The sequence below is a fragment of the Stenella coeruleoalba genome (assembly GCF_951394435.1).
Source record: "Stenella coeruleoalba genome assembly, chromosome: 1".
In the NCBI taxonomy this organism is placed as follows: Eukaryota; Metazoa; Chordata; class Mammalia; order Artiodactyla; family Delphinidae; genus Stenella; species Stenella coeruleoalba.
The window spans coordinates 97,788,862-97,802,330 of NC_137169.1; the positions used below are offsets into that span (position 1 = coordinate 97,788,862).

Genomic DNA, 13,469 nt, shown 5'->3' on the forward strand with positions numbered 1-13,469 from the left:
CCTCCTCTGGGTTTCAGTTTCCCATGCAGCAGAGGTGCTTTTTCACAGTAGCCTCGTTGAAATCAACCGTTGACATGAAGGTTTATAAAACAAAAATAGAAAAAAAATACAACAAAATGAAATACATTAGCTACTTAAGGTTCTTTACTCTTTTGGAAAACATACAAACTTTATGCTAGAAATTCTTGAGAGTGTAATAATTTCTTTCTTTTAATATTTCTCTCTTGATAGCCTAATAATCCAACTGTGGAGTTTTGGGGGTAGTTAATAGTTCCTCAGACAGCTAATGCCTTGAAAATATGTGTGTGATTTCTGAGTGCCTGAAGATAGAGAGATCATACTTTCACATGATTGAACTCTTGGACTCAAGTTTGAAATCATACAGGAACATCCTGCTTAACTAAATTGCCCTCTAATTCTCTACTATCTATATCAGAGAATATATAATTTTTTTAAAAAAAACTCTTGGGACTTCGCTGGAGGTCCAGTGGGTAAGACTCCATTCTCCCAATGCAGGGGGCTCAGGTTTGATTCCTGGTCGGGGAACTAGATCCCGCATGCACGCCGCAAGTAAGAAGTCTGCATGCCTCAACTTAAAAAAAAAAAAAAAGGTCCCGCATGCTGCAACGAAGATCCCACGTGCCACAGCTAAGACACGGCACAGCCAAAATAAATAAATAAGTAAAAATAAATAAATATTTTTTTTAAAAACTCATCATTTTTGTTGTGTTTTGAAAGTAGTACGTAGTTGTATCAGAATCACATCAGTCTTAATCAAGAATTAATTGTTCTTTGCTGATGCTGGAATAATAATTGGAATCAAAACATCCCAATTAAGGAGTGATAGAGGGATTGAGAAATTATTCTGTGTTCCTTTTAGATTTTTCAGAAGGATGAGGAAGAACCTAGACTGAGGGCTTTCAGCATATCTAACCAAATAACTATAGTTCGAACTTGCCCTCATCATTGCTGCTGTGAGGTAGGCACCGTTTGCCAAGGAAATCCTTAAGGGTAATACCACAAAACCAGTTACCATTTTGTTTAGTACCAGAAACCCATGGCTACCATGAAGAAACATGCTGTTTTGATTAATTTACTATTTTAGTTTATCCTTTTGTTATTTTTCACTTATAGATCATGCACTGAGGCTGGGGAACTAATGAGATTTTGTTTATGGCTTATGAACATTAAGTTCTTGAAGGGCTTTGGAGCTGTGAAACAGAAACTACCATTTTGTTCATAAACTCTTAAGTTTTCAACTTTCTTAGAAATAAGATAATAGAATTAAATGGTTGAAAGAAAATGGGAGAGTGGGTAGGATGGACCAGAAAGAAAAGAATATAAATGAATCAATAGCTTTGGGATAAATCTGTTTATCCCAAAGGGGGGTAAATGAAGGGGTCCCCCCTTCAACAATTAATTTAGGCTTGTAATCTTAGGACCATTATTTTTTAAATTGAAGTATAGTTTGCTGTACAATATTATATGTTATAGGTGTACAGTGTAGTGATTCATAATTTTTAAAGGTTTTACTCCATTTATAGTTATTATAAAATATTGGTTATATTCCCCATGTTGCTATTCCCCATATATTCCCCATATATCGTTGTAGCTTATTTTATACCTAATAGTTTGTACCTCTTAACCCCTACCCCTATATTGCCCCTCCCCCCTTCCTCTCCCCACTGGTAACCACTAGTTTGTTCTTTGTATCTGTGAGTCTGCTTCTTTTTTGTTATATTCACTAGTTTGTTGTGTTTTTTAGATTGCACATATAAATGATATCACACAATATTTGTCTTTGTCTGACTTATTTCACTTAGCATAATGCCTTCTAAGTCCATCCATGTTGCTGCAAATGGCAAAATTTCGTTCTTTATAGCAGAGTAGTATTCCATTGTATATATACACCACATCTTCTTTATTCATTCATCTGTTGATGGACACTTCCATATCTTGGCAGTTGCAAATAATGCTGCTATGAACATTGGGGTGCATGTATCTTTTTAAAAAATATTTATTTATTTACTTCTTTACTTACTTACTTACTTACTTTGGCTGCGCCAGGTCTTAGTTGTGGCACTAGGGATCTTTTTTTTTAGTTGCGTCATGCGGACCTCTTAGTTGCAGCATGCGTGTGGGATCTAGTTCCTGACTAGGGATCGAACCCGGGCCCCCTGAATTGGGAGCATGGAGTGTTACCCACTGGACCACCAGGGAAGTCCCATGGGGTGCATGTATCTTTTCAAATTAGTGTTTTTGGGTTTTTTTGGATATATACCCAGGAGTGGAATTGCTGGGTCATATGGTAGCTCTATTTTTCGTTTTCTTGAGAAACCTCCATACTGTTTTCCACAGTGGCTGCACCAATTTACATTCCCACCAACAGTGTAGGAGGGTTCCCTTTTCTTCACATCTTCATCAACATTTGTTATTTGTGTTCTTTTTGATAATTGCCATTCTAACAGGTGTGAGGTGATATCTCATTGTGGTTTTGATTTGCATTTCCCTGATGATGAGCGATGTTGAGCATCTTTTTATGTGCCCGTTGGCCATCTGCATTTCTTCTTTGGAAAAATGTACATTTGGCAAAATATTACTAACTGGTGAATATGGGTGAAGAAAATACATAAGTTCTTGGTACCTGCAACTTTTCTGTAAGTTTGAACTTTTTAAAAAATAAAGCAAGTATAAAGATATAAGTGAAGCATTAACTGTTCTCTTAATAATTAGGTTTTTGAAGCATCAAAGATTCCACTTCACTATCTTGTTTTTTTCACTACTAATTCTTTTTACTAATTTGTTATTGAATATCTCTAAGAGCAAGTGTATTTCCCTCATTGTAAGTAGGTAAGTTGTGCTTTACCCTGACTGAAAATCAGCTGAGGCTTCTTAGAAACCTGCTGTTTCTAAGAAGCAGCAAAATACAGATCCAAGAGCAGAATAATATTTCACACAATCAAGATTGTTTTGTGGAACAAGGTCTCAAATATTGGTTAAATAAGTACTTTTTCTTGTTTTTATTTAGATATTTTATGACCTGGTCAGACAGATAAATAGAAAAACACCAGTGGAAAAGAAGAAGCCTAAAAAGAAATCATGTCTGCTGCTTTAGACCCACAATAAGCAGCAGCTCTGAGCCAGGTAAGATGCTAAAAGCAGAGCAGATACCTTTCTCATCCTCTTATTTGGGGCTTTCCCCAACAGTAACCACTTCCCATTTCACCTCTTAGGGTATTTCCAGGCTTCTGTAATTTGTAAATGTTTTATATAACTTATAGATATGTTCATCTACTGGATAATTTGTCTTTTTCTCCATGAGATTCTAAGCTGTCTGAGGGAGGGCAAGGATCATGTCTGTTTTACTCACCAGTACATCCCCAGTGCCTGGTACAGAATGGGTGTCCAAACAATAGTGGTTCAATGAATAGAAAGCCTTCCAAGGTCACACCGAAATTCAAGCTGAATTGAAGTGGAACAGTGGTTTATCTGAAAATAAATTTTTTTTGATGAAATATTTCAAAGTGAGCACACATATATATCAGTAATAGTCATTCCTCCTCAGATGTAATCCCAGCCCTGATTCCTGACACAATGGATTAGTTTTGCCTCTCTGAACTTAACAGAAACAAAAACACTTAATGTGTTATTTTATGTGTGGCTTCTTTCACTCAAAAATGTTTTTGAGAATAATCCTTGTTGCATACAGCAGTAGTTTATTTTTATTGTATGACTATACTAGCAATATATTTATGTATTCTACTGTTGATGGACATTTGGGTTCTTTCCAGGAACAAGTATGGTGCCTGTGCACTTTCTATTTTTTCTTTTTCTTTTTTTTTTTTTGAGATGATCATATGGTTTTTAATTCTTCAATTTGTTAATATGGTGTATCACATTGATTTATTTGCATATATTGAAGAATCCTTGCATCCCTGGGATATATCCCACTTGATCCTGGTGTATGATCCTTTTAATGTGCTGTTGGATTCTGTTTGCTAGTATTTTGTTGAGGATTTTTGCATCTATATTCATCATTGATATTGGTCTGTAATTTTCTCTTTTTGTAGTATCTTTGTCTGGTTTTGGTATCAGGGTGATGGTGGCCTCATAGAATGGGTTTGGGAGTGTGCCTTCCTCTGCAATGTTTTGGGAGAGTTTGAGAAGGATGGTTGTTAGCTCTTCTTTAAATGTTTGATAGAATTCCCCTGTGAAGCCATATGGTCCTGAGCTTTTGTTCGTTGGAAATTTTTTTTTTCTTTTTTTTTTGCACGGTACGCGGGCCTCTCACTGTTGTGGCCTCTCCCGTTGCAGAGCACAGGCTCCGGACGCGCAGGCTCAGAAGCCATGGCTCACGGGCCTAGCCGCTCCACGGCATGTGGGATCTTCCCGGACCGGGGCACGAACCCGTGTCCCCTGCATCGGCAGGCGGACTCTCAACCACTGTGCCACCAGGGAAGCCCTTGTTGGAATATTTTTAATCACAGTTTCAATTTCACTACTTCTGATTGGTCTGTTCATATTTTCTATTGCTTTCTAAGAATTTGTCCATTTCTTCCAGGTTGTCCATTTTATTGGCATAGAGTTGCTTGTAGTAAGTAGTCCCTTAGGATGCTTTGTATTTCTGTGGTGTCTGTTGTAACTTCTTTTTCATTTCTAAGTTTATTGACTTGAGTCCTCTCCCTCTTTTTCTTGATGAGTCTGGCTAATGGCTTATCAATTTTGTTTATCTTCTCAGAGAACCAGCTTTTAGTTTTATTGATCTTTGCTATTTTTTTCTTTGTTTCTATTTCATTTATTTCTGCTCTGAATCTTTATGATTTCTTTCCTTCTGCTAACTTTGGGTTCTGTTTGTTCTTCTTTCTCTAGTTCCTTTAGATGTAAGGTTAGATAGGTGTAAGGTAAGATTGTTTATTTGAGACTCCTCTTGTTTCTTGAGGTAGGCTTGTATAGCTATAAACTTCCCTCTTAGAACTGCTTTTGCTGCATCCCATAGGTTTTGGATCGTCGTATTTTCATTATCATTTGTTTCTAGGTATATTTTGATTTCCTCTTTGATTTCTTCAGTGATCTCTTGGTTATTTAGTAACGTATTGTTTAGCCTCCGTGTGTTTGTATTTTTTACGTTTTTTTCCCTGTAATTGATTTCTAATCTCATAGTGTTGTGGTCAGAAAAGATGCTTGATATGATTTCAATTTTCTTAAATTTACTGAGGCTTGATTTTGTGAGCCAAGATGTGATCTATCCTGGAGAATGTTCCATGCACACTTGAGAAGAAAATGTAATCTGCTGTTTTGGAATGGAATGTCCTATAAATATCAATTAAATCTATCTGGTCTGTTGTGTCATTTAAAGCTTCTGTTTCCTTATTAATTTTCTGTTTGAATGATCTGTCCATTGGTGTAAGTGAGGTGTTAAAAGTCCCCCACTATTATTGTGTTACTGTCAATTTCCTCTTTTATAGCTGTTAGCAGTTGCCTTATGTATTGAGGTGCTCTATGTTGGGTGCATATATATTTATAATTGTTATAGATTCTTCTTGGATTGATCCCTTGATCATTATGTAGTGTCCTTCCTTGTCTCTTGTAACATTCTTTATTTTAAAGTCTATTGTATCTGATAATGAGTGTTGCTACTCCAGCTTTCTTTTGATTTCCATTTGCATGGAATATCTTTTTCCATCCCCTCACTTTCAGTCCCTAGGTCTGAAGTGGGTCTCTTGTAGACAGCATATATATGGGTCTTGTTTTTGTATCCATTCAGCAAGCTTGTGTCTTTTGGCTGGAGCATTTAATCCATTCACGTTTACGGTAATTATCAATATGTATGTTCCTATGACCATTTTCTTAATTGTTTTGGGTTTGTTTTTGTAGGTCCTTTTCTTCTCTTGTGTTTCCCACTTACAGAAGTTCCTTTAGCATTTGTTGTAGAGCTGGTTTGGTGGTGCTGAATTCTCTTAGCTTTTGCTTGTCTGTAAAACTTTTGATTTCTCTATCGAATTTGAATGAGATCCTTGCCGGGTAGAGTAATCTTGGTTGTAGGTTCTTCCCTTTCATCACTTTACGTATATCATGCCACTCCCTTCTGGCTTGTAGAGTTTCTGCTGAGAAATCAGCTGTTAACCTTATGGGGGTTCCCTTGTATGTTATTTGTCATTTTTCCCCTGCTGCTTTCAATAATTTTTCTTTGTCTTTAATTTTTGCCAATTTGATTACTGTGTGTCTCGTCATGTTTCTCCTTGGGTTTATCCTGTATGGGAGTCGCTGTGCTTTCTGGACTTGGTTGGCTATTTCCTTTCCCATGTTAGGGAAGTTTTTGACTATAATCTCTTCAAATATTTTCTCTGGTCCTTTCTCTCTCTCTTCTCCTTCTGGGACCCCTCCCTATAAAGCGAATGTTGTTGCGTTTAATGTTGTCCCAGAGGCCTCTTAGGCTGTCTTCATTTCTTTTCATTCTTTTTTCTTTATTCTGTTCCACAGCAGTGAATTCCACCATTCTATCTTCCAGGCACTTACCGTTCTTCTGCCTCAGTTATTGATTCCTTCTAGTGTAGTTTTCATTTCAGTTATTGTATTGTTCGTCTGTTTGTTCTTTAATTCTTCTAGGTCTTTGTTAAACATTTCTTGCATCTTCTCGATCTTTGCCTCCGTTCTTTTTCTGAGGTCCTGGATCATCTTCACTATCATTATTCTGAATTCTTTTTCTGGAAGGTTGCCTATCTCCACTTCATTTAGTTGTTTTTCTGGGGTTTTATCTTGTTCCTTCATCTGGTACATAGCCCTCTGCCTATTCATCTTGTCTGTCTTTCTGTGAATGTGGGTTTTGTTCCACAGGCTTCAGGATTGTAGTTCTTCTTGCTTCTGCTGTCTGCCCTGTGGTAGATGAAGCTGTCCTGTGCACTTTCTTGTACAAGTCTTTATGTACATGTGCATGCATTTCTGTTTGGTGTGTGTGTGTGTATGTGTGTGTGTGTGTGTGTGTGTGTATGAATGAAATGGCCAGACTATACACTATATATGTGGTAGCTTTGGTGGATACTGCTAAGAAATTTTTCCAAGTAGTTGTACCAGTTTACACACCTACTAGCAGTTTACGAGTTCCACATCCTCCCCAAATTTGGTATTGTCAGTCTTTGTAACTTGAGCCATTCTGCTGGATGTGTGTTGGTATGTCAGTGTAGTTTTAGAAGTCATTTCCTCTCAGGTGTGGGTTGACGTCTTTCAAATGTTTCTTCTATAGGTCTGTAGGTAGTAGTCAACTTTAAGTACCACTTAAGTTTTCATTAAGTGAACCCATTGGAGAGAAATTAGTGGCCGCATTGAAGCTGCCTATCGCTGCCTATCACGTAAGCAACCAGGCCATGTGGGACCATTTGTTTTCCCTTACTTATATATTTAAATCCCCTGAACAGTTTTTACTTATGTTCATCAACTCTGTAAACATTACCATAAAAGAATACTTTCATGGAGTGGATTTATGATGTAATTTGATGCTAATTATGGGACTGTTACTAAACTGGGTCCGCTTAGAGGAGAGTTGGTTGTGCTAAAACTCTTGTAGGTCTCTTGGGTCTGTTTAGTAGATTACATCTTCTGGAGCATCAAATTAACTAATATGTGCTTCCTTAGAGATATGAATGAAACTCTCTTAGGGGAAACAACTGAGTAATTGTACCCCTTTTTGAAATGAAGTAGAGGGAAAATAGACAGAAAGGAGTAAAGGTCACAGATTGCCTCTGGATAGTGAGATTTTGGAAAAACAGCTTCTGGCCAAATGCTTGCTTAGGCTTTTAGTGAAATCTTGAGTCAGTAACTATAAATCATCAGCTCCTTGAAGGTGATTATTGTTAAAGTTGATAGTATTTGTGTTTCTTTAGGTAAGGGTACAAAGGTAGAAAAAAATGAGAACTCCAGTTCCTGTTCTGAAATGTATTTAACTCTTCTACAGTTAGTTGTCTGGCTTTTTTTTTTTTTTTGGCTGCTTTGGTTCTTCGTTGCTGTGCATGGGCTTTCTCTAGTTGCGGCGAGCGGGGGCTACTCTTCGTTGTGGTGTGCAGGCCTCTCATTGTGGTGGCTTCTCTTGTTGTGGAGCGTGGGCTTCAGTAGTTGTGGCACATGGGCTCAGTAGTTGTGGCTTGCAGGCTCTAGAGTGCGGGGCTCAGTAGTTGTGGCGCACAGGCTTCGTTGCTCCATGGCATGTAGGATCTTCCCGGACCAGGGCTTGAACCCGTGTCCCCTGCATTGGCAGGCGGATTCTTAACCAGTGCACTACCAGGGAAGCCCCTGACTGGCTCATTTTTATCATTATCTTAGCTGACCCTCGTTTAATGTCCAGTTCTCAGAAAATGTCCTTTTAGCTTATGTCTAAAGGAAGAGGTGCCGTCTCCTGGCCTATTGGGCAGATTCATTCACGTACACCCTACAGTGTACTACTATGAGTGTTACCTTAGAGGAAAGAAATCTTGACCTAAATCTAGAAATAAGACTTTCATCCTGGTTGCATAAATTCTTAGGCTCTGATAGGTAATTCAGCTTACAATATATTTAATGTTACCTGAGATCTCTGTGCATATTTGATAATACCAAATAACAGGTCACTTAGTAATCAGAATACTTTGCAGAGCATTTTGCTGTGATTATAGACTTGAAGTGCTATGTTGATCCCATTTAAGAAGTACTGAGATATGGAATAAATTTAAATAGCCACTATAAATGGTTTTATTAAGGGTATGTGAACCTTAAGGGCAGCTTACCTAGCCCTAGCCGTTAGGCAAAATCATACTGAAGCGTGTTAGTCTCTTTCTAATATGTCCTACTTTTTTAAACTGAGGAAAGAAATTCATCTTCAGGAAATTATTCCTTTAACCTAATTCTTTTCTGCTGAGCAGTAAACCTAACTTTGAGTCTTCTGCCCTTGAAAATGGGCATCAGCTCTTTCTGTATCGTTTCTTCTTGTCCTAGCCTGAATTGGAATAGGTAACCCTAATATAAATAATCATAAAATGGTTGAATAAAGAATTTCCATTGGGAAGTTGATGCAGGCATGAGTTGTTTCCTTAGTGGAAAAGGAACCTTTAAAAATAAGATGATACTGGGGTAGAAATGAAATAATCACTGTTTTCCTCTTTACAGACAGGACTGCCAGATATATTGTGAACCACTAAGTACAATAAAACTATTTTTTAAACATTTTTAAAGGGAGTTTAAAATAGCCTTGTTACTATATATGTTTAATATAATTTAGTTATCTAATAATGATCAGCCAAAATCATTATTTCTCTCTGTATTATTATGTATCTACTTATTTACTATCATCTTCTGACATCAAGGTTAACCATATATATCAGTATATATATATCTGTATCTATTCAATGTTCTAGATTACAGGAATGAAGAACTGTTGCCTAATTGGAAAGTGCCAGCATTCCAGACTTCAAAAAATAAATCTGAAGAGGCTTCTCCTGTTTTATATATTATGTGAAGAGTTTAGATCTTATATTGGTTTGCACAAGTTCCCTGGAGAAAAGAATTGCTCTGTGTATATCTCTTGGAAAATAAGACAATAGTATTTCTCCTTTGCAATAGCAGTTATAACAGATGTGAAAATAAATATACTTGACTCTAATATGATTATACAAAAGAGCATGGATGCATTTCAAATGTTAGATATTGCTACTATAATCAAATGATTTCATATTGACCTTTTTATCATGTTTCCTCCCTGTCAAGCACTAAAAAGTTGAACCATTATACTTTATATCTGTAATGGTATAGATTATGAAAATTTCCCCTCAGACTCATTGCAGCAGATAACTTTTTTGAGTCATTGACTTCATTTTATATTTAAAAAATTATGAAATATCATTCTGTCATTATATTCTAATTAAAATTGTTTGTGCATAATGCTTTGGAAAAATGGGTCTTTTATAGAGAAAAAAACTGGGATAACTGATTTCTATGGCTTTCAAAGCTAAAATATATAATATACTAAACCACCTCTAATATTGCTTCTTGTGTTTTACTGTCAGATTAAATTACAGCTTTTATGGATGATTAAATTTTAGTACATTTTCATTTGGTTTGTGTGTTTTTGTTATTGTTTATAGATTTAAGGCCTTTATTTTATAATGATCACATTGTTTTAAATGCAGCAGTAGCTCCTTCCTGGCTGGTACCTGCAGAACCCTTGGCTTTAAACCCCTAAGTAAATGGTGATTTCTCTACAAACAGACCTCGCACTTTCTGTTCTATATATATTTATTCCTATTATACAGTAAAATACATCAGACTACATACAATAGTTTTGTATATTCTCTCTTGATCTTAAAGATTGTATCTTATTGAATAAAATATCCCACTGTGTATTATTTTTATATGTAAAAAGATAAGTTTAATACTGTATCAGGGTTTAACTTTTACTACTTCAAATCTTCCACAGGTTGTAATTTCAAGGGAATCATTTTGCCATTGTTAATTTGTTGAGTATAAGTCCACCAATGAAATGTTATGTAAATATTTTCAAGTTTGCTTTATAATAGATCGAAGAATCTAAGAGAAGTGGGTAAAAGTGAAAAAGCATATAAAGGATGTGTCAGTTGCTTTTTCTTCAACTGTATATGAAGTAGTATAGTGGTAGTCATATGGAAAAGATTGCTAAGTTAAATTTTTAGCTGGCTATATAGTGGTGCTTTTCCTTTCCTTCCCAGTTTTTTTTTCTGTTTTTTACAAAAAGTGGGGCTTAAGTAGGACATGGACCTAGGGTGATATGACTTATGTACACCATAGAGGTAGAGCAAAACAGCTTGTTAGCCACTTAAGTGCTAGAGAAGGAAAGAAACAAGCTTAGGAAACCCTGTGCCTTGTCCCTGAATGTTGAGGAGGAAACCAGTCCTAGAAAGTCTAAATCATTGCTCAGGGATCTAGATGCTGTCTCGTTGCAACTAGGTGTGAAGTAGTGTTCATGCCTTGTTGAGACTTCCTAGGAGTGTGGTCAGCCCCATCAGTTACTAAATTGAAATTTAAAGATCAGATTTCAAATGTAATCTCTGACCAACCTGAGAAAATGTTAAAATATTGTAAAAAGAAAATTTGGAAATTGTATTCTTTTAAGTTTCTAATAAACTTAGTTACCTAATACTTACCTTCTACTGATTCAGTTATACATATGTCTGGGACTGAGGGGCCAAAAATCTCATAAATGCAATAAATTAAAAAAAAAATAAGTGAAGCATTAGGGCCAGTCTGTCCAGGTCAGTGTAGCATATTTTAAGGTCCTCTAAAGTCATTCTGCTTTGAAACTCACCTCTCAAACATTCCTTTGGACTTAAAATCATAGATAACCATCTCATAAGCGAGCAAACATTTCTAAATATTACCTGTTACATAGATTGTGTCGTTATTTGCCAGATTAAGTAGGAATTATTTTAAGTAAGAAGAACTCCCAAGTTACAGTCTGCTTGACTAGGAGCATAACTTGATGTCCTCTGTTTTAGGACATGGTAGGAAAAGACGACAGGTACTGGATTTCTTTGTTACATCTTACACAGTCTACTTGGGATAAAGGTAGAACTGTGAAGAAAAATGCCCTTGTGGCACACAATAGTGTGCAGAGCAGGACCAGCTGAATTCAGAGACATGCATTGTTATCTCAAAGAAGTCTGCCATTGCTGAGCAAGATGGAAAGGTATCCTGTCAGAAAGTGAGATAGGTGTGTTTTTATATTGTCCCTATGTGAAGTCCTTAGTCTTGGTTCCAGAGGGGAGGGTGCCTGAAAATACGATATATTTTTATAGCAGAAAAATCAAAAAGTCCTCAAGGATATTATATGAATCTCATATGGTGAATATTCAAGAACTGACACCATATCAGTATTTATGGCTATTTAAAGTATATTAACTTTGGTTATATGAGTAATATCTAATTTAAAGGAGGCTTGATGTCACAGTCGGTAGTTTGCTTTTTTCCACTAGAATACGAACAACTTTAATGGCTTCATAGTGTCCCCAAACAATCTTAGTTTTAGAAACTAAGTTAATACATAATCTATAATTTTACCCTCCACCAGGGGGAGCTTCAGTATCAGTTAACACTTCTACCATTGAATTAAAAGTAGATATTCAAGCCATCTATTCTATAAATACTGTGTGCCTCACAAAGAGGTGTGAAGGCCCTCCCTCAAGAGTTTGCAGTTTAATTGGGCAGAGAAGATATAAGAAATTCGTCAGAGATATGAATAGCATTGTAATTCATTGAACTGTGGCCACAGGGCAAATTCTCTTAGGAATGTTTAGAGAGAGATGGATATTGGTGTGTTTTTCTCTTCCCTACAACTTTGAACGAACCTGTATTTGGCAGCTTGGTTTGCCATCATAGCCGGCTGCCTTTTACTCCTTGGTGAAACCGTGTGCATCTTTGGAGTTAGAATGTACTTGGAAAAAGTCAATCCTTGGGAAGATACTGATCTTTATTACCAACTTTATGAACATAGGTTACTTGGTCTGAGGCTGCTTTTCTCCACATATGAACATTCTGCATTTTCTGGACCTGCCCAATTTCAAATAGTTTGCCTCATTATCCTCATAGGTACACATACATTTGTCAGTTCACGTATCCGATTTTTGTTTTCAGGACTGAGGGACAGAAAGATACAAAGATTACCTCAGTATTTTCCTTTGTAAGCAATCATAGTAGAATGTTAGAGGGCGTAAAATACACTCATAAATATGTGTGTAGTGAAACCAAAGTGTGAAGAAATTGTCAGGTATTCGGAGGAGGAAAATAACTTGTAAAATAACCTTTTGTTTTGTTTGGGTCTTGTACTTATTTAAGGTGCTACTTAAATGTGTGTTAAAATAGCCCCTCTTGACTCAGCTCCAAACTTAAAAGGGCAGAGTGGTTTGGGTGCTTGTCCAGGATCTGGAAGGAGCCCATCTTGCCGGGGAGGAAATGAATGTGAGCTTTGAGGCAGTCTAACCACCCAGCTTTTAGCATTTCTATTCCCCAAAAATGTAAAAACATGCAAGTTATTCTTGAAAATGTAGCATAGACATTGCATTGAACATGGATTTTTCTTACTATAACCTCATCTTGGGTTTGTTGAATGTGTTGAATGTGTAGTGCACTTATTTAATGCCATATCTTGCTTCAATACTCTTGTTGAGAACAGCTGGAGACTTTGAACTGGGTGCCTAGTTCTGTTTTCTGGGAGGCAACATGGATTCTGTTTTGCAGACATCAACAAGAGCTTTAAAAGTGAATTGGGGATGCAAGTTCTTTGGCTTGTTAAGAAGCTTCCTGTGGTTCTGGGCCCAAGGTGTGACATACATTTCCTGCTAATCGCTTCTCTTAAGAAGCATGGGCTTGGCTGTTCGTTTGGAGGAAAAACCTTAATAAACCTTCCCATTTTAAGCAGTGATGTGACTCTTATTTTGAGCTGTTGTTTTCAGTGCATTTTTTTAAACTTAACCAAA

The 13,469-nt window shown here is 36.6% G+C and overlaps 1 protein-coding gene across 3 annotated transcripts in view; it reads left to right on the forward strand.

The window, feature by feature from the left end:
• The window catches only part of RAP1A (RAP1A, member of RAS oncogene family), a 77,095-nt gene extending 63,626 nt beyond the window's left edge, over nt 1-13,469 (forward strand). For all 3 annotated transcript variants that reach the window (XM_079910342.1, XM_079910344.1, XM_079910343.1), the window contains exons 7-8: nt 3,029-3,144; nt 9,381-13,469. In XM_079910342.1, the coding sequence (XP_079766468.1) occupies nt 3,029-3,115 (87 nt within the window). In that variant the 3' untranslated portion in view covers nt 3,116-3,144; nt 9,381-13,469. The remainder of the gene's footprint in view (nt 1-3,028; nt 3,145-9,380) is intronic.